The 26947-nt window shown below is 50.2% G+C and overlaps 1 protein-coding gene across 1 annotated transcript in view; it reads right to left on the reverse strand.

Annotated features, from left to right (window-relative positions):
- The window catches only part of LOC131094589 (zinc finger protein 883-like), a 49475-nt gene extending 30173 nt beyond the window's left edge, over positions 1–19302 (reverse strand). The window contains exons 1-2 of the mRNA XM_058042246.1: positions 19033–19302; positions 7824–8247 (exon numbers count right to left, since the gene is read on the reverse strand). Coding sequence (XP_057898229.1) covers positions 7824–8247; positions 19033–19302 — 694 coding nt within the window. The remainder of the gene's footprint in view (positions 1–7823; positions 8248–19032) is intronic.
- Between the last annotated feature and the right edge of the window lie 7645 nt (positions 19303–26947).

Below are 26947 nucleotides of genomic sequence, written 5' to 3' on the forward strand. Positions count from 1 at the left end.
CAGAGCCAGGGCTTTCTGGCAGCCACCCCCAAACTGCCCTCAGCATTTCCTTTACTTCCCCTTTCCTTTCTTTCCTCTTCCTGATACAAATGTCTTCCCATTGCCCACCCCTGTTCCCTCCCCTGCAAACAGCCCATCCCTGTTTGCCCTTTCCTCTCTGGCCCCACTCCCCACTGCAGTTCCTGACTTGACCCCATGGGAATGTCCCTTGGGCAGCAGGATCATCCTACAAGTGCTGCAGGAATCGTCTGCAGGCTCCTGCAGTGCCTGGTGCTGCTCCCTTGCCAGAGGCACCCCAGGCCAGGGGGGCACATCTGGGCTGCTGTGTCTGGCTCTGGGGCTCCCTGTTCTGGGCAATGAGGAGGAGCTGCAGAGGCTCTGCAGGACTGACAGGATGGGCTTTGGGGCTGGCAGGAGAAGCTGAGGGACCTGGGCTACTGGAGCTTCTGAAGGGGAGGCCCAGGGCTCCTCCTGCAACTGGTCCAAAGGTGGCTTCAGAGAATCCCAGAATCAGCAAGGGTGGAACAGGCCATGGAGATCATCAAGTCCACCCTGTGCCCTGACACCTTCTTGTCTCTGCTGGGCCTCCTCTTCTCCAGGATAAACAACCCCAGCTCCCTTAGCAACTCCTCACAGGACTTGTGTTCCAGACCCCTCCCCACTCTTGCTGCCTTTCTCTGGACACGGTCCAGCCCCTCCATGTCCTTCTTAAACTGGGAGGGCCAGAACTGGACACAGCACTCAAGGTGCTGGACCAGCCAGTGCCCCCAAGCACAGGGGAAGAATCCCTGCCCTGCTCCTGCTGGCCACAACATTCTGGATCCATCCCAGGAGTGATTGTTCTTTCCAGGGGGTCTCTCTGGTGGTCCCTGGTGCTCGTGGACCCCAATGTTCCCGTGGGCCTGGCTGAGCTGGCAGGACACTGAGGCTGCTGAACTTTCAGTTCCCTTCTCACACAATGGGCATTGTGCGGTTTCCACAGGCCTGGGGTTGGGGAGAACAAGCTCCAGGTGTCAGCTCAGCTGGTGGAGACAATTTATCATCTGGTAACATGAGGTGACAGGGTCGGCTATGACATCACAGAATGGGTCATGTGAGGTCTTTGATCAGCTATGACATCACAGATTGCCTCTGTGACATCACAGATCCAACTGTGACATCACAGGGCAGAGGTCTGACTTCACAGAGTTGGCTGTGACATCAGAGACCAGCTGTGTGACATTAGAGAATGGGCTGTGACATCACAGAGCAGGTTGTGACATCCCAGCAGGGCTGTGTCAGGTCACTGGGTTAGTCACTCCATCCCAGCTCCCCCTTTCACTCCGAGTTTCTCCCAACAAGTCCAATGCTGTTCATGCCCAGCAGGGTCCCTGTTCCCCAGGATCCCCCTGGCCCACCTGGAGCCACAGCCTCCACCAAAGGATGTTCCACAGGATCCATCCCAGAGCCTGACATGGGGACAAGGGGGCAGGGCTGTGTGACCAGGACATCAAGGACAGGGATTATCCAGGTCACTGTGGTCTGGTTTGGGTTCCCCAGGGCAGGAAAGATGTCTGGCAGCTGGAGCAGGGTCTGGGAAGGGCCTCCAGGGTGGGGCTGGAGCCCTTGGGCTGTGAGCAGAGGCTGAGGGAGCTGGGATGGTCCAGCCCAGAGCAGGGAAGGCTGAGGGGCTCCTCATCCCAGTCTGGCAGTGCCAGCGAGGAGGGGATGGAAAACACAGAGCCAGGTTCTTCACAGGGGGCTGGGGGGAGACAAAAGCCAATGGGTGGAAGGGGAAAGAGGGGAGATCAGCCAGGGCATGAGGAGATGAAATGAGTCAGGCTGGTTTCAGCATTTCCTCAACACCAAGAGCAGCCTGACCTCCCTTCTCCATCTACCACTGGCAGCTTTGCAAATCAGGAATTGTTTGAGCTGTTTTGCCTGCACTCCAAAATGAGCATCCTGATACAAAAACTTAATTGTGTTTATATCTATCACAGAGCCCCATTTCTCAGAAATTAATATTAGTATGGAAATCACTTGTGGATGGTGGACTCATCAGGTGCTTCTGGGACATTGCACATAGCTCAGGGAAGAGCGTTATTTGATATTAAATTGTGTTCTGTTAAACTGTGGTCTGTTTGCCATGAAGAGAAACTTTCTGTGCCTCTGAGTTTCAGCAGTTCCTGCCCCCCAGTGGACACAAACCTGATGAGTTGTGGTTCCCACTCCAGGGCTGCACCTGGACTGCCCCCCATCCCCAGAGCAGAGCTCCCTTAAACCCACAAAGTCCCTGGCAATGCAGGGAAACAGGACAGGCTATGGGGATCAGGGGCAGGGCAGAGTCAGGGAGAAGAATGACTTTTGTGTTTGATGGAGCTGTGCCTTCCCTTGGCTTTGTTGGCTGACATCAGATGAATATACCTCTGTGTCTCAGGCAGCTCCTTTCCAAGGAAAGCAGGTGGGAGTTGGAGCCAAGGAGTTGAAAGCTGCAGGTGCAGCCTGGGCTGGAGGGAGCTCAGATTTGCACAAGGCTGCTCTGAGTGCCAGGGCTTGGATGGGGGAAATGGTGGGGTGGGGATAGGGACAGAGTCTGATTGATTGTCAGCCATGAAGGGTCTTGATTTTCATATCTATTCAAACTGCAGGAAGAACTACTTGGATTCAATGTCAGTTGGAGAATGCACATATTATTAAATTAACAGGAAAACAAAACTAAACAGGACCTAAGAAATCTTTTCTTGCTGTCTTTTTAAATGTCATGTATTCACTTTGAATCACTACTGAGATCTACCTAACCATAAATTATTTGAAAATTAAAATCAAATTAACTGCAGAGGCTTGGCTTGTTAAGGTGTTCTGAATGTTAATGAGCCCTGGGACACTGAATTCCTGCACTGGAGAGCTGAAGGCTGAACAAGCCTCTGCAGCAGGAAAATTCAGCAGCAGCCTCCAAGTTGCTGAGGATGTCAGCAGCCCCCACTGAGGCCATCCCTGCCCAGAGACTGTGGGGGAATGGGCAGACAAGGAGAGTGTCCCTGGGGCTGGGGCAGCACAACTCAGAGGCACCAGCAGCTCCAGCTGGGAAATGGAGTGTGGAATGTGGCTGGGAAAGCCCTGCCTGGGCTGTGCCAAGTAGGACAGACAAGCCCTGGCTGCCATTCCCCAAACAACTCTCTCAAGAAGAAATTTAAAAGAAATTGCAATTGTTTGTGTAGTCTGAGTTGGACTCACGGGAGAAATACCAACAAGAGATTCTCAAGAGCTCAAAACAACAAGACAGCCTTTACTGGCAACTTTAGAAAATCAGAAAACTTTGGCAAAAGGTTTATTATGACATTGTAGTGGTTTTGGTTTGTTAAGTCAAGATTTTTGTAATCTTGAAATTTCCTAATTAATGGATTGATGAATGTGGTGGGTTTTAGCGTCGATTAATTATTTATATATTTATTTTGTTGTGAGATAGGATTACATGAAAGCTAAAGTAGGCCTAAAATTTAAATAGGGTATAAAGAAAATGGTATTAAAAGTAAATTAAAAAAGAAAAAAGTCATAAGAATTAAAATAAACTCTTTAGTACACTTTTTTTTTCTTTACAACTTTTTACTGACACTATGAAGAAACTAAACTTAAAATTTCTAGTTAGTTTACTATTTCAAAAATAATCTTTTGTTTTAGATTTTTTTGGGAGAGAAGTTTTTCTTGTTAAGCTTATGGAGTTTTTTTTTACAAGAGGAAAAAATAGGTTTTTTGTGGTTCTTAATTTTGTCATGGATAACAGTTGTCTGGGGAACTTAGTTATTGTGAAGTTGTTTTTATTGCTACAAGCTTTTTTACAGCTTGTTGATAAGCCATGTCAACTTATGGAGTATTGTTTTAAAGATGAGTTCTTTAAAGGTAAACGTTTTTATTATTTACTTATTAAATTATTTTTAACTCTGGGAATAGAGATCTTACCTTAGGGGATAGTGGATTTCTTTTTTTCCCTGTTTAAACTTTTGATGAAATTACGGTTATTTTAACATTTTTTTACTTTATTATGCAGGTTTTTGTCAGATATAAATTTGATTTTTTTTAATATTTTTTTTTTGTGTTTTAAAGCACAAGAGTTTTTTCTTTATAGTTTATAAGAGGATTTTAGTTTTAACGTTAAGGCAATTTTTCCTTTTTTTGGGGATTTAATTTCTTCTTTACTGACTTTTATGGTTTTTAATTGTTTTTTTATATGCTTGTATTTTGTTTTTTTCTTATACTCAAGAGGGCATTGAAGTGTTGAAAGGACTAACACCTGACCTGCCAGTAACTTGTGGTGGAAGTTGTGGTGTGTGGTTGTGTTAAGATTGGTTTTATGGTTTGTTTTCGGCTTTTTTTGTGTTTTTTAGTTATAGGGCTATTTTGTTTGGGTTGTAGGTTTTAGGGGTTTTTGGTTTGAGTTGTGTTGAGCGGAGTGGACTTGATGGTAAGGTTTTAATACCTGTGGCTAGCTTTGTTCTGTTTAGGGTTTTGTAGCCACTTTGGTTTTCCTGTTTGGTAGTTGTTGGGGTTTGGTTTGGTTAGAATGGGGCTGATGGGGAGGAGGGGCAGCCTGGAGAGTGGGGAAGGGGCTCAGCCCACGGCAGGATTGCTGGGTTTGGTTTGGTTTGGTTTGGTTTGGTTTGATTTGGTTTGGTTTGGTTTGGTTTGGTTTGGTTGAGATGGGGGCCAGGGCCAGGGCCTGCTGCTTCTTTGTTGGAAAAGAAAGAGGAGGTTCCTGGGTTTTTTCATCTTTAACATGTGTTTCACAGAAGTGTGTTCAGTATCTTAGTGGTTTAACAGATTGTCAGCTACACAAAAAGTCCACAGTCTCTACCTGCTGGTTATGGGATGAGGCCTTCAAACCCCATCTTGGGAGATTTTTGGAAAAAAAAATAAGGTATGTGAAAATGGAAAAATTGTGGTCAAAGTTATTTTCTCCCAAATCTTGCCATGACAGAAAAGGATCAATATCTTTAAACTGAATGAAGGTGGATTTACATTTGTTAAAATGAGGAAATATTTTACAGTTATGAAAGTGGCACAAAACTGCAGTTGTTTTTCCAGAGAATTGGATGCCCCATCCCAGGAATTGTCCAAGAGCGGGAGCTCTGTCCAACCTGACCCATTGAAACCCTCTCATCCCCAGTGACAGAATTCCTGTAGTGTGGGTTCTCTGATGTGCTGGGTGCCCTCACAACGCTTCTGGCCAGAATGTCTGCTGAGGACAGCCAGGCTGCTGCAGGGGCAGTGACCTCACAGCCATCACCATGGCAGCCCTGTCCCCTGGGCCTGGCTCTCCCCTTTCCTCTGCCCCTGCCTAGGCTCTGCTGGCATGAAGAGTTTTGTCATTAATATCTTGTCCCCGAGGTGCTGGGGCCAATGGCTTCCCAGTCAGGATCCTGGAGCAGAAGTGGCTTTTCAGAGCCCAGCCAGGAATGAGCCCTGAGGCAGCAGCTCTGCAGTGGTTCCCACCAGGCCAGGCTGCCAAGGGAGGCTTCTGGCCATGGCCTGCAAGCAGCTGCTGCTGCCAAGGTGCCTTTGGTGCCTCAGGCTCTCCCTGGCACAGCACTCTGCCCTTGTGCCCGAGCCCTTCCCTGTGCTGAGGCTGGCCTGGGGCTTTTCCTGCAACGGGACCTGCCCTGCTCATGGCACAGGAAAGGCAGTTCCTGCTGGAGCAGGAGGTTCTGCCTGCAATGGGCTCCAACAGCTCCAGCAAGGCCCTGTTGACTTCAAAATTGCTGCCTGGAGCATTATATTCTAATAATTGTTATAGCTCCTGAACTGTGGAGCAAAAACTGTGCTGGTGATCTGTCCATCTGATCATGATCAGAATAAGCCAGAGACATACTTATGTAAAGTAATCTGGTATCCTATAATGAATCCTGCAGGACAAATTGTGTTAGTCGAATTCCACCTATTCAATCTTTTACACCTTTGACAAATTCTGGGGCTGGGATTGGATCCAGCCACTCCCAGTCTCCTCTCTTTGAAGGAATTTTAGAAGTCTAGGGGCCCTGCAGGGGTTTGGGGATCCATGGAGGCTGTTGGGTGTAATTTCTCCACCTCATGTCTCAGCAGGAGTTTCTCCAATAAAGAAATAAAGCTTTTACCTGAAGCTTCCACTGTGCCCATGACAGGAACCCCTGTGAGTGTCTGGGACATCCCGGCTCTTTAGCAGCCTGGGGACTCCTGGGATGTCGCCATCAAGCCCCCATGAGTGCCTGTGACAGATCAGTGCCTTTGCAGCACAAGGTGCCCTGGGATGTCACCATGGAATGGCTGTGACTGCCTCTGACCATAGGGCTCTTTACCATCCCCAGAAAGCCCTGGGAGGTCTCTGTGGAGCCCCTGTCTGTGCCTGTGACATTCCAGCTCTGGAACAGCCTGGAGACTCTTGGAAAGTTCCCATGGAACCCCTTTGAGGGCCTGTGACAAATCTGATCCTTCACAGGCAACCATCACCAGCCCCTGTTGCTATGGTCAATTTCCATGGCAACAATCACCAGCTCCCTGTCGCTATGGTCAGTTTCTGTGGCAACCATCACCAGGCCCCTGTTGCTATGGTCAGTTTCCATGGCAACAATCTCCAGCTCCCTGTTGCTATGGTCAGTTTCTGTGGCAACCATCACCAGGCCCCTGTTGCTATGGTCAGTTTCCATGGCAACAATCACCAGCTCCCTGTTGCTATGGTCAGTTTCTGTGGCAACCATCACCAGGACCCTGTTGCTATGCTCAGTCCCTTGGAAGCTCTATGGCGATCCCATGCCAGGTGTGGTTGCCATGGACACCAGCTCAGGCCTGCAGCCACAGCCCGTTGCCATGGCAACCATTGGCAGCCCCATCCCCAGGCTCATGGGATCCCAGAACCACAGAATTGGCTGAGCTGGGAGGGACCCATCAGGATCCTCCAGTCCAACTGCTGTCCCCACACAGGACACCCCAACAATGCCAGCCTGGGCCTGCCAGCGCTGTCCAAATACTGCTGGAGCTCAGAGAGCCCTGGAGCTGGGACCCTTCCCTGGGGAGCCTGGGCAGGGCCCCAGCAGCCTCTGGACAAAAACCTTTTCCTGACATCCAACCTGAGCCTGCCCCGACTCAGCTGCAGCTGTTCCCTCCACTCCTGCCCCTGGGCACCAGAGGGAAGAGGTTCCCACAGCCCCAGCCAGGGACCCACTCCGAAGGCTGTTGCCATGGTCACCAGGGCTTGGACCAGCTGGGATGCTCGGTTTCCACAGGCTGGAGTTCAGGAATGGGATTCCCCAATTTCCTGCTCCCTCTAAAACCGCGCTGCTCTTGCTGCCCTCCCACCTCTCCTGGAAAGCACAAAAGGCAAAGATCCCGGGCTGGGATAAGAACAATTTTTTGGGTACAGCAATGAGATAAGGAACAAACAAAAACAGAAACAATATTGATAACAGAAGGGACTGTTTACAGGGAAAACTACAACACAACTTGCTGGGTCTGCCTGGCCATAATTTCCCCTTCCTGGAAATTTCACCCTTCTCCTCAGGGTGAAAGAGAGTCCATTTCCTGCCCCTGGCAATGACCTGAGGTGGGAGTGATTGTAATGAGAGGGCCATGGCCAGACCTTCATGTTTTTCCATTCCACATCATGCCATTGGCAGGGGCAGGAAAAGGTACAGGTGTCTTCCCAGCATGGATCATGTGGAACATGGATCATCAGGGCTCTTCCCAACGTGGACACTCCAATGATTGGAGTTGGGGCAGTGCACAAAATCCTCCGGCACTTGGGGCATTGGAGGCCTTCCCTTGCCGGTGCCTCTATTGGTGACTGGTCAAGGCAGAGCTCTGGATGAAGCTCTTCCCACACTGGGGACACTCGTAGGGCCTCTCCCCAGTGTGGATGCGCCGTTGGATGATGAAGGTGAATTTGTGCTTGAAGCCCTTACCATACTCAGGGCAGCGGAAGGGCCTCTCGCCAGTGTGAATCTGCTGGGACTGGAGGAGACTGGAGCTGGTCTGAAACCTCTTCTGACACTGGGGACACTCGTAGGGCCTTTCCCCAGTGTGAATGCGTTGGTGCCTGATGAGTTCTGACCTGTAGCTGAAGCCCTTCCCACACTCCCCACACTCGTAGGGCCATTCCCCGATGTGGATGTGTTGGTGGCAGATCAGGGTGCTGCTCTGGCTGAAGCTCTTCCCACACGCCATGCACTTGTGGGGCTTCTCTCCATCATGAAGCTGCTCATCGGCCGCCAGCTCTGAGCTCTGTCTGAAGCTCTGTCCACCTTCCTGGCTAAGGGAGGGTCTTTCCTCCTCAGCGCACACTGGGCTGGGTTTGCAGTCTCTCTTACTGTGGAATCTATCAGGATTTTCCTCTCTGTTGGATTCCTGTGCCCTGGAGTCACTCAAAACAGCCTCTTCCTGAGGTTCTGCTGTGGGGATTTGTCCGTCCTGGTCCCACTCCTCAGCTTCTGGTCTGGGGGAGGAAAGACAAGGAGATTTGGCTCCGTGCCAGAGGGAAATAGGGAACGAGATCCCCCCAGTGCATCCCTGGCAGGACGGGGTTGGCAGCAGGGTTGTCCTGCAGCCGAGGGCTGTGCTGGGCTGGGAGATGGAGCAGGAGAGAGGGGGAAAGGGGCACTGACTTCCTCCTCACCTGCCCGGGTGTCCTGGGGATCCTTCCTGTTCCTCACAGCCTCCTTTTCCATCTGGCAAAGGTTTGGAAATGGGAAATCCTGTTTTGGGAGGAAAACAAGGAATGAGTACATTGAGTTTTGCGCTGGGTTTAAGGCAAACCTGGGGAGGGGTCTAAACCAGAATTACAATTTAAAAGAAAACTAAGATCAATGCAATGCTACAGAAACACTGCCTTAAACCGACAGAGTCAGGATATAACCTGACACCCTGTTGGTCAGGGTGGTGGCAGCAGTCCCATTCAATGGTGGCTGCAGTCCTGTTGGAGTGATGAACGTGATTCTGTCAAAGCAGTGATCCTGCAGAAGGGTCTGGGCTTCCTCTGAAGGTCCAGTGGTGGTTATGGAGCTCTTGTCCTCTGGCAATCAAGTAGGCAAGCTGCTCCTGGTGTTGCAAGCCTCAGCTTATATCCAGGTAGGAATGCTTGGATCCTCTCCCTGGGCAGAGCATCCCAGATGGGATGATGGAATTTTATCAGCCCTGCAGTGAGACTCAATGGCCCATTCACAGGAGATATCTCCCCTGGAGGGCGTTATCAGGGCTGAGTCATGGAAGAGATAAAGAACACTGCCCCACCTGTTTATAGCAGTTTATGGAGATGGGGATTTAAAACATGCATTTGGTTACATCTTACATTGTAACCTGAAACAGTGGGGTAATCCCTGCTCAGGGGGTGAACACCTACCCCCTTACCCAAACAGGCTCCGGTGTAAAACCCCCACACACAGGGGACAATATCACACTTGCCCTGCTCCAGGGGAGGTCTCTGTCCCTTGTCACTCATCTTTTCTCTTTCTTTCCATCTCTCTACCTCACATTTACTGTTCAATAAAATCCATTTTGGATTTGGTCGCGTTAGCACCTTAATTGGGGCAGAGACATCTCTCTAACAATTTTCTTAACCATATTGCCATATTGTTTTGGCACAGTGAGTTCAGTGCACTGTTCCCTGACCCCAAGTGCCTTTGACAACAGCATGGTTCCCTCCACTGAGGAGGTTGTGGTTCTTTATGGAAGAACTCTTGGAAACTTGGACACAGTCCCTCCTTCCTCCTGGGGAGCTTATGGAGCTTATAAAAGCTTTATTTCTTTATGGGAGAAATAATGAGGAAAATGGATTTTATGGGTGGCCAGTGTAAAGAAAATAATTTGCTGTCTTTCCTTAAAAAGTTGTTAAAATCACTGGAGGAAACAGAGCAAATGTTACCAGCAAGACTGACAAGGTTCTTTCACCCCACGGTGAGGAACGCAAGGCGGCTAAAAGTCCTACCAGAAGCCCAGCTCAAGTAGCTAAATTTCCGAATAAGTCCTGAATTCCCAGGCTTGGGGGCTTTACCAAATATGACAATCATTTTTCTCTTTATCCCTGTCACCTTTGTGACTGCTACACAGAGCTTTCCCTTCCTTTTAACAATCTCTATTGGGCCAAATTTTCACTTTCCTTTTATCGGAACCTGCCAGCAGCTGAGCTGGAGCTGTGCAGGAAGCAATGAATATTGGAATTGCCACATCACTGCTTGGATTGCCAGTTTATTCATATTTGGGATTTCTTTGCGCTTTCATCACAAGTTACTTGTGGGAAGAGCAAATATACTTCAAAGTGATTTTGCAGAGTCAAATTTGATTTCTGCCAAGTTTATTTTGTCCAGTGCCGAGAGGATGGTCAAGGTGTCCCTGTGCCTCTCACTCTGGGAGATGCTTGGGAGGGGTTTGGGGGAGTTTTTCCTGTCCCTGTCACCCACCCCAGGCCGTTCCCCAGGGGGTCTCCACCATTCTCACCCCTGTGCCAGGGGGTGCTCAGGGCAGTCTCTGTCTCTCTCGGCCCAGGGGATGCTCGGGGGTCTCTGTCCCCTCGCACTGGGGGATGCTCGGGGGGTCTCCATCCCTCTGGCCTCAGGCAATGCCTGTGCAGGGCTGGGGACCAGGGGCTCTGTGTCCCTCTCAGCGCTGAGGGTGCTCGTGTTGGAAAAGAAATGAAATTTAGCAAAATATTTAATTATAGTGAGTTGTGTGTGAACTGGTTTGTTAAAAAGTAGTTTTGTAGCCGTTGAAAGTGTGTTGGGTTTTGTGTGTAACCTAGCAGGTAGTCTTAGGGATTTAATAAATAATTAAACTAGTGCAGGAAAGTAAGAATGCTAACCTGTCTGGAGGCAGCATACAATGCTCTTAGAATAAGATAAGCAGAGGATTAATGATCTTGTTTGTGAACCCAGGAATGTATCACAAGGGGTCTGTGACCAGGCAAAGGGAACGGGGAACTATTTCTTAGAGACTAGGCAAGGGGAACGGGAAAACTGTTTCTTGGAGACTTTGTTGTGAATCGCATGTATAAGAGGGAAGCACACATACATGAATTAGGGGGCTCGGGTTTTAGGGACGTGAGTCCCCCAAGCTCCCCGGGCCCTTAATAAAGCACCCACAAAACTTATCCAAGTTTTGTGTCATTTATCAATTGGGCAACAGTTTTCTGGCGACCGCGGCAGGACTCCAAAGGTCGCTGGGGCGGTTCGCGTCCCGATCCACTCCAAGCCGGCACCGAGCACTTCTCGAGGAGACTTCAGTCGTGCCCGACCCCGGCCTGTTGGACAACTGCCAAGGTAAGCCCGAAGGTGCTTTATATTGGAAAAAGGTGATAATTTGATTTGGATTTGGTGGTTGGTAAAAAAAAGCCTAGGCTCCAGCCATAAGATGTCTAAGGACGCAGGACCAGAACTCACCTCCTGTTTGTTTTAGGGAAGGACAGCGAGAAGGTATATTGGTTTAAGGTATATTGGTTTATTGGGATTAAAGGTGGAATTAAAGGTTATAATATGATGTCTTTTAAAACTTTTAAAACCTTAGTGCAAGCCAATGGTAAAATACCTGGAAATACACCCTTAGGTTGTATATTGAAACGGTGGAAAAGTGAAGGGTATTATCAAGAATTGAATAAAAGTAAAATGATAGATTTTTGTAATCATTGATGGCCTGAATATGAGATTGGGGAAGCGGGATGGCCGGTGAATGGTACACTGGAATTGGGGATAATGGAATCTTTGATGCAATTTTTAAGGAGAAATGAGAAATGGGATGAAATACCATATTTGGATTTGTTTTTCGTTTTATATTGGAAAGAGGAATGGCAAAAGGAATGTGGTATCTTGGTTTTAGAAATGAATGATGAAAGGGAGTGTGTGGGATGTAAAGAAAGAAAGGAGCCTAATTTGTATCCTTCAGTCGAGGAAGATTTGTCTTATATTATAGCAGCTCCGAGGGTTCTGGTTGCTCCTAATGTGCCCCCTGCTCCCCCTGCGGATATAGCTATAAAAACGGGATCTAGTGAGAGTGATAGTGATGGTGGTGATGGTGAAAAGAATGAGTGTGTTAAAAGAACTCCGTTAGCAGGGTGGACTCGCAAGGGAAGGAAGGGGCAGAAGGGGCCACAGTTAATTGCGCCGTTAAGGGAAGCTGTGGGACCACAGGGAGAGAGGATACCTATAAAGGTGTCTTTCTCCCCCGGGGATTTGGTAATATGGAAGCAATCAGCGGGGAGTTATCAGGAGGATCCTGAAAGTGTGGCAAGGGTGGTTAAAATGATAATAAAGACTCAGAATCCGGACTGGAATGATTTACAGGTATTATTAGATACTATAATGGATTCCACGGAAAAGGAAATGGTTATTAGAGCCACTAGAGAAAAGGCTCGTGAGGAAATTCAGCTGAGACAACTAAATGAGACAGTTGATGAATTGGTACCAAGTGAGGAACCTAAGTGGGACCCAAACTCTACGGGAGGAATAAGGGCTGTAAAACGATATCAGGAGTTGTTGGTGGAAGGAATTAGGACAGGAATACCTAAGACTATGAACTGGTCTAAGTTGTATTCGGTCAAGCAGGACAAGAATGAGTCTCCGTCTGCCTTTTTAGAACGATTAAAAGACATGGCTCAGAAGTTTACTAATTTAGATGTAGAGGATCAATCAGGAAAACTTCAATTGGCATTGTTGTTTATGGGGCAATCACAAGAGGATATTAGGAAAAAGTTACAAAAGCTGGAAGGAGAGGATACCAGGAGTTTGGATAAAATGCTGGAGGTAGCGTGGAAGGTATACAACAACAGGGAAAAAGAAACTGCAAAAAGACAACAAGCTAGCATTCTGGCTGTAATGCAACAGACAGGGCCAGGAGGAAGACCCATTAGGGGTCGAGGTCGGGGAGGAGCTAATAGCGGACAAAGGGGGTTGGCAAGAGGTCGGGGAGGATTTGGGTTTGCACCTAACATGGGGAGGTTGGATCCAAACCAGTGTGCGTTTTGCCGACAGTTGGGACACTGGAAAAATGAATGCCCGGTTAGAGGAGGTATGGGCATGGGAAACATAGGATTAAGGACAGGTCCAATGGGGAATGCTCCTGTGGGAGGATTCATGGGAGGACCAGCAGAAGTCGCTCAAGCACTAGTTTTGGGAAACTATCAGAATCAAAGCTGACTAGAAAAGGATTTAAGGGTAGTTTTAGAAATAGATGGAAAAGATCAAGAATTTATGGTAGACACTGGAGCTACTTATTCTGTACTCAATAGACGATTGGGACCTTTGAGTGACACAACGGTACAGGTGGTGGGGGCAACAGAGAAGCTAGAGGAACAACCATTTTTACAACATTTAAATCTTAGGTTTGGGGGGAAGGAATTAGATCACCAATTTTTGTATATGCCAAACTGCCCCACACCCCTTCTTGGCAGAGACCTGTTGTCCCGACTTAATGTGAAAATAATATTTGAAGGGGGAAGGGTGAAATTGGAAATACCTGAGGAACAAATAGCAGGCATTTTTGTGATCAAGGAAGTGGATGCCTCTCCTATTCCAAAAGAAATTGAGCAGGCTGTAGTACCCTGGGTATGGGAGTCAGGGGTCCCCAGAAAATCTAAAGCTGCACAGCCAGTAAAGGTGGAACTAAAGGAAGGGGCCCGACCAGTGAGGATAAAGCAATACCCCTTGAAGCTTGAGGCAAGGAGGGGAGTAGCCCCGTTAATTAAACAATTTTTGGTTCAAGGAATATTACAGGAATGTGAATCGGAGTATAATACTCCAATTTTTCCAGTAAAGAAACCTAGTGGTAAGTACCGTTTGGTACAGGACTTAAGGGCTATTAATGAAATAGTGAAAGACATACATCCAGTTGTTGCTAATCCTTATGCCTTGTTAACATCTGTGTCAGAGGAGTTTAAATGGTTCTCAGTGATTGACCTTAAAGATGCCTTCTTCTGCATCCCACTGGCAGTAGAGAGTAGGAAATATTTTGCCTTCGAGTGGGAGAGTCCTGATTTTGGGAGAAAGAAGCAGCTTACGTGGACCAGAATCCCACAGGTATTTAAAAACAGCCCTACTATTTTTGGAATCCAACTGGCCAAGGAGCTGGAGGAATGAAAGATAACCCAGGTAGTAATATCCCCATCCTTGTATGTAGTCCAGCAGTACATGGACGACATCTTTCTGGCTACTAAGGAAAGGGAAATGTGTGTGGAATTAACAATTAAATTACTCAACATGCTTGGCCAAGCAGGGCATCGGGTTTCTAAGGAAAAAGCTGAATTGGTCAAAAATAGTGTTATTTACCTCGGTTGTGAGATCACACAAGGGCAGAGACGTTTGGGAGTAAACCGAATAGAGGCAATATGTGCTATTCCTTTGCCTCGTAACCATCAGGAATTGAGATCTTTTCTAGGAATGGTGGGATGGTGTCGACTGTGGATCATGAATTTCGGTCTCCTAGCCAAGTCACTATAGGAGGCCTTGAAGCAGCATCGATTGGAGTGGACGACACAGCAAAAGAAGGCCTTCCAGGAATTGAAGCAGGCACTAAAGGAGGCCCCAGCCCTAGGACTCCCTGACCTGACCAAGGAATTCCAGTTGTACGTGAATGAGAGGCAAAAACTGGCATTGGGGGTCCTCACCCAGAAGGTGGGATCCTGGAAGAGGCCAGTGGGATACTTCTCTGAACAACTGGTTTCACTAAGTTCTGGGTGGCCCTCATGTTTACGAGCCGTGGCGGCAACAATAATTCTTATTCAAGAGGCCTGGAAATTGACTTTGGGGGCAAAAATGAAAGTGTTTGTTCTCCATATGGTCACGGCCGTTTTGGAGCAAAAGGGGGGTCAGTGGCTATCATTCAGTCGAATGTTGCAATACCAGGCCATCCTGAGAGAACAGGATGATATTGAAATAAGGACTACCAATCATGTTAATCCAGCAGAGTTTTTACGCAGTGACCAGGAGGCTGGGGGACTGGTGCATCATTGCGTAGAGGTAATTGAACAAGTATATGCCAGCAGACCCGACCTAAAGGATGAACCATTGGAAGAACCTGAATGGGAACTATACACTGATGGATCCAGTTTTGTCGAGAATGGGACTCGCTATGCCGGGTATGCAGTGGTAACATTTTTTTTCCATGACATCGCGAGATCTTCCGCAGCACCTTTTCCCTATCTACCACATCTCCCCCCCCCTTTTCCACAAATGAATGAGGTAGTCATATACATAGGTACTAAAATGAGGTATAAGGTTGTAACTTGACAAGGGAAAGGGGTTTTGGAAAACCTGAGTAAGCTTTTGCCAGACAAGTTCGGAAAATCTTGTGACTGGCAGTGTTCCCTTGTTGAATTCACAGCAACTGTCGTCGGCCTAAGAACAGGATGTTGGTCCGTTCCAGGCGGCTCTGAACGAACGAGACCAGCTTGTTCAGCAGGCATGGTCCAAAGGTGACTGTTAGAAACAGCATCGCCAATGGACCTATCAGGGCAGAAATCAGAGTGGTTAGCCAATTTGATTGATTGAACCAGGACTAGTACCAGCCCTGTTGGGCTTCCCTGTCTTTCTGTCTCTGAGCCAGTCTGTTCCGGAGTTCTGCCATGGAGTCTCTCACTACTCCCGTGTGGTCTGCATAGAAACAACATTCCTCTTTCAAGGCTGCACACAGGCACCCTTGCTGCATGAAGAGGAGGTCCAGGCCTCGCCTGTTCTGCAGGACCACTTCTGAGAGTAAGGAGACCGACTTCTCTAGAAAGGAGATGGATATCTCGATCCTTTGCAGGTCCTCATCAATGGTCTGTTGCAGCTGGGACAGTCCTTGGTGTTGGGTCGCTAGGGCTGAGACACCCGTGGCCGTTCCGGCTGCTCCCAGGCCGAGCAGCATTGCGATAGTTATATCGCATTGCTGTCATTATTTCTCTTTTGTGGATCCAGCTGGGTCCCTCAAGAAGATGGTACATTTCTTTGTCTGAGTGGTACAGGACCCTAGGAACAATCAGAACTTGGACACAGAAGTCGTTAGAGTCATTGAATTTGGGAAGGAACACACAAGGACTCACTCCGGATCGCTGGCAAACCCACATCCCAGATGCGGATGGGACTACCCACTTATTGTTTTTCCTGTTAGGCTTGACAATTTTGGTGCAGATGTTGCCTCCCCGCTTAGCTAGGGTTGCATTGCCAAAGCATCTGCCTCGGCCTGTGACTTGACTCAGGGTGATTCCTTTGCGAGGGGTATCCCATCTGCACTGGTGAGGGGCATCGGCTGAGGAATAACTGAAGGGAGTGTTTAGAGCGACTCCTTCGAAAAAGGGGGTTTGACATCGTAACAAAGCCAGCAGGATTCAGTTTGGTTAGGGTTAGATTCGTTCAGGGATACAAAGGTAGCTTCTAACATACAAAGGATTGGGTCTGAGTCTGACTTGGTTAAGCGGCTCATCTGAAAGGTTTCCGCTTGACCGGTTGGGACATTGCTGACCCCTGTGGGTAAGGTTTTGGGGTAGGTTACGTTTCTCCCTTTCGGCACACTTTTAATCACTTTGTTGGGTCCGACCGCTTGGGGTGCCCATGGTTGGAGCCTGATAATTTGCATGTTCACCCTCTCTTTTGACCCTTGGAGGATCACTGTCCACGTTTTGCCTGTGGCCCAGCTAGGGTGATCTGGCTGCAAGACCGTCATGTTGTAATCAGTACATGCCCAAAATCTAGGGATTTTATGTTGGTTTCTATGGAAGTCTCCGTGAGAGAAGAAGGGTGTTTTGCAGCCGACGGGTGCCCAGGTGAACTGTAAGAATTTGTCGGGCTCTTGTGGATCCCACCCAGGCCCCGACGGTCTGGCATCTGTAACTATGGTTTCACAGCCCCAGTGCTCAAAATATCCCCACCCTGGGTGACTGCAGTAGATTTTCCCAGGGTTTGAAGCTGGGCACCAGTAGGATAGGTACAAGTGTGTGACGTGTGGGGAATAGGGGTTTACCCTTGGCTGTCCTGGAAACAGGTCGGTGATGCGGAGCACGAAGGATGGGGTGTTTGGTGTGGTGATTTCTCTGAGTACTTTGCCACTACTAAAGTGTCACATGACCCACCTGAAGGGCCGATGGGGGTAGTGGTCTGGGCTGGCTTGCCCTCTGGCGACAAGCCCCAACAGCAAAATCACACAGAAACACCCTTGGTGCTTGGGTCTGACCCGTGTGGGTCTCTCGGGTGCTGCCTGACAGCTTGGTGGTCTGTCACTTTCGTCTGGAACCGGGATGTACGCGTCACGAGGACATCCCACGAGCAGGTCCTGTAAACAAAGACTCGCAATTCTCGTCAGTCTCATTCTGCTCGCTATGAAGGTCAGGTTTAATCGACTTAAGTGGACACCACCTGATTTTGCCGTACTTTTTGACAGCTGGGTACCCTCGCCCCGTGAGCATCAGCCTCCAGCCCCGTTCCCACTCGCCTAGCTCGTTTCTAATTACCACCTGTGGGCCCTCTTCTAGTGTTCGAGTTGCTCAGTGGTTTTGGACGGGACTGTTTGTTTCATCTCCTCTAGGGAATTGATTCAGTGCCAGCAAAGCGGTTGCCAGCATATGTGCCTGATCTCCTGGAGGAATGGCATTGGCAAAGCCCTCTGCTTTTGCCAAAACTTCTAGCTTGGTTTTCAGGGTCTGGTTTGCTCTCTCAACTATGGCCTGCACGGTACTGTTGTATGGGATGCCTTGTACTAACGTGATGACCCATTTCGAGGCGAATTCCTGTACTTGTTTGGAGGTGAAATTAGAGCCATTGTCCATTTTGATCTGTTTGGGGATACCAAGCCAAGCCATGGCTGTCAGCCAGTGCTGAATTGTGGTTTTGGAGTTAGTTTTGGGGTGCTGTGTGACTATGATCATTTCGCTATAAGTGTCCACTGTCACTGCAAGCCATGCTTGGGGCTTCAGCAGTTCGCACCAGGTGAAGTCCGACTGCCAGATTTCTGAGGGCTTGAGACCTCTTGGGTTGACCCCCTAGGTCCAAAGGGGTGACTTCTGGCAATGAGGACAGGTGGCTACCACATGTTTTGCGTTCGCCGTTGAGATTTCGCATCTCTTCGCCAGTGCTTTGACTCCGATGTGGAGCGACTCATGCAGTTGACGAGCTCTTTGCAAGGTCCAAATGCCTTTTGCTGCGGCGTCTGCTTTGTCGTTGCTGATCTGGAAGTAACCTTTGACTGGGTTGTGGCTGTTGATGTGGATGACTGACACGGTGCCCTGTCGCGAGGACAGTGCTTCTTCCAGCATTAGGGCTGCTGCTGATGTTGACACTCCTGGTCCTGCCATGGCTAGGCAGAGCCTTGCCATGAATATAGAGTCCGTTACGATGTTGAGGTGTTCGTCTTGGAAGAGTCCGCACGCCAAAACCACTGCTGCTGCCTCCAGTTGCTGCACTGACAGTGTGGGGTCACATGCTTTGACACAGTGCCATTGCTCTCCTGCCTCCACACTGCTGCTGCGGTTGAAGTCGTGGAGGAAGCGTCTGTGAAGACCGTTGGTCCTGGCTGTGGTCGGTCCTTGACCTTCGATGGCATGTCGATGTTGACTACAGTCAGCAGCTTCGTCCAGGGTGGCTTGGAGGAGTAGGAGATTTCTCCTCCGAAGCCGGAGAGAGCAAGGGCCAGGTACTCCGATATTTTGGCTGACTCCGTGGTCGGCTGCTTGCAAAACGGAAGGTGGATGCCTGTCAGCTTGGTCCCTAGGTGTTTCAAGGCGAGTCTCCTGCCTTTCATGATGAGGTTAGTGATGCATTCGATTCCTGGGGAAAATGCACGAGCGGGTCTTCTGAGGACCATCCATTGGATCGGTCGGGCCTTTTCAGCAAGTCCTTGGGCCAGTGCTCCCGCTCCCCCCTTCGGTGTAAAGTGGACGTACAGGTCCAGTGGCATGACTGGGTTCCACCTGGCAAGTGTGCCAGTGGTCATCTGGCTTTCGATGAAGTCGAGGGAGCTTGTTGCCTGCGGTGTCAGCTCCTTGGGTTCCCAGGGGTGCTTTCCTTTCAGGAGGTCATATAGAGGGTCCATGACCTCGGGAGGAATCAGGACGATGTTGCGAAGCCACTGCAGTGATCCCACCAGGCGTTGCACGTCATAGAGTGTTTTGATGTCTCGACTGACCTTCACCTCGGGGGGTGTCATGTAGGAGCTTGTGATCCCTACTCCCAGGAAGGTCACGTAGGGTCCTCTCTTGATCTTTGCGCTCACGATCTCGAAGCCATTGGCCTGAAGCGTTTCCGTGATTGTGGACACCAGGTGATCTACTTGGCTTGCTGATGGTGCTGCAACTAGGATGTCGTCCATGTACTGAATGATGGTTGCATTGGGATAGGAGTGTCGGACTGGCATCAGTGCTTTGTCCACAGTGATTTGGCATATGACAGGGCTGTCTACCAGACCTTGTGGTAATAGTCTCCATTGGAAGCGGAGGTTGGGCCACTCGCCGTTTCAGAATGCCACGGAAAAGGCGAATCGTTCTCTGTCCTCAGGGTGCAGAGGTATTTAGAAGAAACAATCCTTGATGTCCAGCACGCTGCGGGAATGGCTGAGTTCGTGGGTAGCAGTGTCTGGACTGGACCCATGGGTCGGATCATCTTGTTCACTTCTCTCAGGTAGTGGATGAGGTGATATCCTTCTCTGGACCTTTTGTGGATCACGAATACAGGGGTGTTCCATAGGCTGGTGGAGGGTTCTATGTGACCCTTTTGCAGTTCGCGGTCGACCAGTTCCAGCAAGGCTGCCGCTCAAGGCTCTGTCAGGGGCCACTGCTCGACCCATACGGGGTCTGATGATTTCCAGGTCAATTTGATTGGCAGCGGAGGGTGTACGGCAGTGGCCCTCAGGATAAATTTTTAATCCGAAATCCTAGCATGGAAAGAACGTCCCTTCCTAACAGGGGTGGAGAATTTTGCAGTATGTAGGGATAAATCATGACTGTCTGTTCTGGTCCCTTTTTCGTATGAAGTGTTATAGCCACCAGCTGGGTGCTTTTCCATGCCCGGGACTGCCCCCCCACTTCGTTCACTGGAGGGACTTCTTTGAATTGCCCATGTCCGGGCCAATGTGCTTGGGGAATAATCATACAGTCTGATCCCGTGTCCGCCCAGAACTGAAACCCTATGACGTGGGGATCCTGGCTGCCATAAAGGCGGCATGTCCCCCACACAATCAGGGGCTCCTTCCTTATTTTCATGACCAAGGCCACCCAGGGATCCCACTCTGGGGCGTCCCCTGCTGTTCCTGTGACTCCGGCGCGGCTTGTGGCGGTGGGGGGTGTGAAGTTATTGAGGGTGGTGCACAACTCTGTCATTGTATTGCTGGGGGGGATGCAAAGTTGACTGCTCCCTGTGGGGGCATAGGGTATGAGGGTCCCCTGCCCCACTGGGGGTTGCTCTAGCTGGGCCGCTGCATATTCCAGGTGGGAGGGGGCTGGCTGCGGCCCAGGTGCCCCCTCCCTCTCTCATTTCCCTGGGGCCTGGATCTGCATTCCTTAGCTAAATGCCCCTTCCTTCCACACACCCAGCATGGCCCCCTACCTCCCCCTTGGCATGGTGGAGCAGCTGCTGATAGGCGCCTTGGCTGTGGGCAGTTTACTGCCAAGTGGCCTGCCTGGCCACACTTAAGGCACGCCATCACACTGGTTATTGCAGCGTGAACTGCTGCTTGAATGGGGGCTAGATGTTCCTCCTTTGCAACATGTCTGATCATGGCAGCTATATTAGACCCCTGTGGCAGTGACCTTAAAATATCCTTGGTGGCTGAGTTGCATTGCTGGCGTAGGCAGTCTGCCAGCACGGGACCCTTCGCCTCTGAGGGTAATGCAGAGGAATCTAATGCGGCCTGAAGTTTGTCCACAAACTGAGTGAAACTCTCACTCTCACCCTGTTTTATGGAAGACCACGGCGATGGTCTGGCTACCACTTTGGAAGCATTATGGATGGCTTCTTGGGTAGCACGGGTTGTTGTCAATACCTCATGGGCCCGTAAGCCCTCAGCTGGTAGCTGGGGGTTGATCATAGTGGGGTCTGTGCCCATTAGCCTCTGTATGCTGGAGCCGTGCAGTGTATGGTCTGCCCCTGTTACCAAGGCTAGCTGTTTGATGCAATTATCCTCCCATTCTTGTTTAAAAACGATCATCCCTGCACCATCAAATATCATTCTACACGTCTGCTTAATATCAAAGGGAAGCATATCGTCCCCACCAAAAAGGCCGTCAATAAGTGTGCAAACCATGGCAGAATTAATTCCCTTATCTGCAATCGCTTTAACAATTGCCTGCACATCTTTCAGATTGACTGGTGAATAAGTCATTTGGTTTCCGCCTGTCCCCCCCACACGGACCGGGAACACCAGAGTGGCAGACGAAGTCCATTCTGCGCAAGCCATTTTTATTTTCCGCCAGTTTGTAAGCGGGGTTCGGTTTTTCTCTGGTAACCCCTTCACCCATGCGGGAGCACTGTGGCTAGTGACCTTACATGATGCTGCTCTCTCTCTGTTAAAGCTAGAATCTGAGTTGGAATCCTCCATTTCCCTCTCGAGTTCGTCCGAGCTTGAATCAGAGTCTGAGCCAGAAGTCGACTGAGCGAACGCTTCTGGGCTGCTCTGCCTTTTCCTCAGGCTCCGACCCCGCCCCTTCCTGCGGGGGTGGGGCCGTTCCCTCCCCCTTGGGTCGCCCCGCCTCCTGCTGGGGGAGGTCCTTGCCCTACAAGGACTTAATTTGAATAAAGCGCTCTGATTGGTCTTACGCGCCTCAGCGGGGGCCGCCCCGTCTCCCCGCTCGCCCACGCATGCGTTGTTAAGCAGGCTGACTGCGTTTCCGCCCCCCGCCTCCTCCTTTCCGCCCTGACCACACGGTCCAGTGCCATTTTCAAACGCATATGGTGGGGGAGCGTTTTTATCGATCCCTATGGGGTCCAACAATCCGGCTGCGTTCCGCGCCTCCTCCGTGAGCCCCCGCCAGAACGCCTACGTGTTTTCCCCCCCTCCGATGGTGAGTCCGCTTGCTGAGGGGGATCTGGCGTTCATGCCTCCGCGTGCCCGCCCGGGTCAAGCACCTCCGCGGTTTGTGTCGCCGCGCCCACCTCCAACTGCGGCACAGCTAATAAACAAGTTCGCGCGGCTTTCCAGATTTCTTGCTCTTGTCGAGCTTTTTGTAGAGCCTGGACAACTCTGCCCCACGATTTTAGGGCTTCCCCTGAGCCCGAGGACATAGTGTCCTCCACCAGAGCTTTTGTACAATTATCCCACACGTCCGAATGTAGGACGTCCACAGGACTTTTAATAGCCCCAAGCTTAATCAATCTCGGCAATGCGAGAGTTAAATCTCTAAGTTTACATTCTATACCCCATTGTGCATGCATCTCTGTTACAACCTTCGCTACGGCTTCCATGGTCCACGCTGGTCCGGAGGCGTCCCTCCCACTGTGGTCAGACCTGCTGCCACAGCCGCTGTCCTCTTTCCAGGAGAATCCCCGTTCCCCGGGCGCAGATCGCTTCCCAGGTTTCGGGCACCAAATGTTGCCTTCTGGATCAAGGCAGGCGACCTGGTTCTGAGGAACAGCATGGCGACCCAATACTCTCCAGGGTCGCTCGGGCCAATGACACACGCAGACATCAATATGATGGATGGTCAAAAGGCGTTTATTACGTCTTCTCGTGGGGTTTTATAATCTAGGGGGTTCTCTACGTCAAAAGGGGGTTTGTCCTTCTTATCTATGGTTAGTAAGGAATGGAAAAGTACTGGGTAAGGGATGGAAAGTTATTGGCACTACTGTTAGTGGGGCCACATTCCTACTGTTAGTGAGGCCACATACCTAGGGTAATCTCTTATCTTAGAGGAACAAAGGGTCCAGCCTTTCCGTGACATCGCGAGATCTTCCGCAGAGCCTTTTCCGTATCTACCACACCCCGGGACCCTCCCGAGGGGCGATCGCGGCTCCTCTGCCCCCGAAAAGCTTCTCTTGGGGAGCCCGGAGATATCCGGGGCTCGAGTCCGGGATCTGCCGGCTCCGAACACTCTCCAAAAAATCCTCCCGGAGACCCCTGGCTGGAGCCGGGGTGAGCTCGGCCTCCGCCCTCACCAGCGGCTCGGGGCTGGGGGCGCTGCTTCCGGGGCCGGGGGTGCTGCAGGCTCGGCGTGCGGGCGCTGCGAGCGCCGGGATTCTCCCGCTCCCGCTCCTGCTCCTCCTCTCCCTCCTCTTCCTCCTGCATTTCCGCCGCTCCCAGCCCGGACTCCCTTTCCCACCGCTCTGCCCCGCGGCCCCGCAGCACCGGCTGCTGGGTGGGGGATCCCCCGATCGGCCCCAGGGCTGGGCAGGGGGCTCGGGGAGCACCCGGGGCGGATCCGTCCCCCCAGCTCGAGCCCCAAATTCCGCTCCGGGTCCTCTGGGCTCTCCGGGCCCGCCTGGCAACCGGTGAGTCATTGGCGAGAAAAGCTTTGGTTGGCTGGAAATTGTTTACCGCGTCCTCTGATTGGCTGGAATTGTAAAAGGTGCTACGCCCTGCGGGTGATCCTGGGAGCTGCGGAGTCCAGGTGGGAGACTTTTCCTGTTTCTTTCTGTTCTCTGAGACCTCCTCCTGATTTCTTTATCTCCCTTTCTCCTCCCCATTTCTTGTTCTGTTCAGTCCACGTTCAATAATCGTCGGTTGCTTTCCCACGCTCTCATTCGCTCCTTCACTGGGGCAGAGGCGTCTCTCCCTCATGGGGTCATAATCCATGGACAGGGTCCCTTCCCACCCCAGTCCTTCCAGGACTTGCTTCTATTTCCTCCCTCCCTCTGCTTCCAGAGGGGAAGGTGCTGGAAAAGTTCCATCAAAGACACCTTTACTGTGTGCTCTGGAAGCCCACAGAGCTGCTGGATCTTCTCCCCTTTGGAGAGAAGCTCCTTGGGAGGCACGGCAGGAGCAGCACCCTGGGAGCCTCGGGAATGCCCCTATGGGATCCATGGCACACACTGCCAGGGTCTGGAATTCAAGTTCTCAGCTATGAAAAGATGTTCCTTGAGGGCAAAGCTGTCAAGAAGGAGCCAAAAGCCAAGTGGAGCAAGATCTTACAGTGGCATTTCACTGCCAGCCTTCATAACTTCACCCATGGTTGTTGTAGCGGCTGAATTGGGAATTAAATCCAGGCACGGTCTTTGGTATGAGCTGCCCTGGGTCAAGGGAGACACTGAGAGAGAAACAGGGCAGATAAAGAGAGGCAGGAGAGAAAAGAGGGCACAAACACACTCAGCTGAGAAGGTGGCACTCTGAAAACAGACCAGAACTGACTGAAAAGGAATATAACAGAAAGGAATAATTTTGCACCTTTTATTTACTGTCAAAATACAATTTCTTCCCCTTCTCACAAACCTCTTGCCAGTGTCATTCAGCAGGGCTGTCAGAAAGTCCTTAACTCTGGGTGGATGTTCCAGGCTGCAGCCACAAGGAAAGAGGGAATGGGGATTTTCCTGCTCCTGGGGAGTTTGACATCCTCAGCTGAGGAGAGGAGGAGACACCAGAAGAAAAGGGCAGATGGACTTCACCCTTCTACAGGAAAAACAGGGCGGGGGAATCTCTCATCCTGTCTGCTGCTGCTCCCACAGGGATATGAGGGCTGATCCCAGAGCCCTAAGGGTCACAGTCAGGGCTGCCCTCAGGGAATGCTCGCCTGGTATTGAGGGGCAGCATGGGAGCACCTGGATCTTGGAGCACACAGCTGCCCCCCATGTTTGGAGGTGCCTGAGGAGGGCTGGGATGATGCCAGGGACATCCTGCATGAGATCTCCCCTGTCCTGTTCTGGGTGAACTCAGTCCCAAACCTGACCCTGATCCTGGTCTCAATCTCACTCCATGTTTAGACACACTTACAGTTCTGTATTTATTCTCATCCCAATGCCAAACTTGTTTAGCCCCAGACTGAATCCCAACCCCAGCCCTAAAGTTAATCCCATGTCTAGCCTTAACCCCAATCCCAGCTCTAATCCAAATCTCAGCCCCAACTCCAACCTAGCCTCAGTTCCAGCCCCTTCCTAAATCCTCAGCCCCAAACCAAATCCCAGGTTCAGCCCTTCTGGGGGTTTGGGGGTGTCTCTGTCCCTCTGACCCCGATGATGTTTGGGTGGGGTCACACCAGGACTGAGAGGGACAGAGACCCCCCCAGCCTCCCCAGGGGTGAGAAGGTCGGAGAGCCCCCCCAGCCCCGAGCACCCTCAGCGGTGAGAGGGACACAGAGCCCCTGGTCCCCAGCCCTGCACAGGCATTGCCTGAGGCCAGAGGGATGGCGACCCCCCGAGCATCCCCCAGGGTGAGGGGACAGAGACCCCCAAGCATCCCCTGGGCTGAGAGGGACAGAGACTGCCCTGAGCACCCCCTGGCACAGGGGCAGGGATGAGAGGGAGGGAGACCCCCCAGGCATTCCCTGGGGTGAGAATGATGGAGACTCCCTGGGGAATGGCCTGTGGTGACAGGGACAGGGACAACCCCCCCAAACCCTTGCCAAACATCCCCCAGGGCGAGAGGCACAGAGACCCCTTCAGCATGCCCTGGGCACTGGACAAAATAATTTGGCAGAAATCAAACTTGACTCTGCATAAATCACTTTGATGAATATTTGATTTTCCCGCAAGTCACGTGTGATGAAAATGCAAACAAATCCCAAACATTAATAAACTGACACTACAAGCAATTTTGTGGCAATTCCAAGTTCCACTGGTTCCTGCACAGCTCCAGCTCAGCTGCTAGCACATTCTGATAAAAGTGTAAATTCAGCCCAATACAGATATCATTAAAAGGAAAGTAAACTCTTTGTAGCTGTTACAAAGGTGACAGGGATGAAGAGAAAAATGATTCTCACATTTCGCAAAGCACTCAAGCCTGGGAATTCAGGAGTTATTTGGGAATTTAGCTACTTGAGCTGAGCTTCTTGTAGGACTTTTAGCAGCCTTGTGTTCCTCGCCATGGGGTGAATGAAACTTGTCAGTCTCGCTGGTATAATTTGCTCCCCTTCCTCCTGTGATTTTAAAAAACATTTCAAGGAAGGATGTCGCAGACATTTTTTCATAAAATCCTCTCTTTTAGGATTTGTCCTTTCTGAGAAGCGGGAGCCCCAGAAGAAAAAATATAAACAATAATTATCTGCTGATGTGGAATGTAACAGGAGCACCTGTGATTGGTCTTCTGTGAGTGTTTGGATTTGCTGACCACTCACGGGAGAGTTGGTCCTTGCTTTCTGCTGGACACAGAACTTTGTTATTCATTCTTTTCTTTCTATTCTTAGCTTAGCAAGCCTCTGCAACTTTTCTCTTTATTCTTTTTAGTATAGTTATAATGTATTATATGTCATATATCAATAAATCCAGCCTTCTGATCATGAACCAAGATCCTCGTCCACTTCTCTCACCCTTGTGATAAATAGGTATGATTCGTGCTGATAAAAATTGAAACAGTAATAAATATTGATACAGTAATTAATATTTGAGATTAATGAAATAGTTAATAGTTAAAAGTTGTAATGCCAAAGAAGAGAGGGAAAGGAGGGGCTCCACCCACCCCCCCCTTCTCAGCATATGTTTTCAAGGACCACAGGAAAGAAGCTGAAGATACAATTGCTAAAAATGAGCAAGAAAATGCTAATTATAAGGGATTTATTGTCTTGATATGTAGATGCAGTGATATGTTAGTCTTGGCTTACATTGTACTGGCTTGATGGGCGTGTGTAACCCAAAGGTGAATTAAAGGACAACAAAGAAGACTACAGGGCCTTCATCAGCAACGACCCCCAAAGACTTGTGCGACCACCAAACCGAGTGGTGGCGCATGCGTGGTAAGGGTGGTGAGGAGGGCAGAGACAGAAAAGTGACAAACCGAAAATAGGAGGAGATGGCATTGAGACATGGCATATAAGGGGTGACTTTCACTTGGCAAGCTCCTATGTGAAGTGGCAAGGGTCATTGAACCCTGCACTCCGTACCCCGCGGTTGTTTTTGCATATGCACTATTATTTGAACCAAATTAT

Source organism: Melospiza georgiana, chromosome 30, assembly GCF_028018845.1.
Source record: "Melospiza georgiana isolate bMelGeo1 chromosome 30, bMelGeo1.pri, whole genome shotgun sequence".
NCBI lineage: Eukaryota > Metazoa > Chordata > Aves > Passeriformes > Passerellidae > Melospiza > Melospiza georgiana.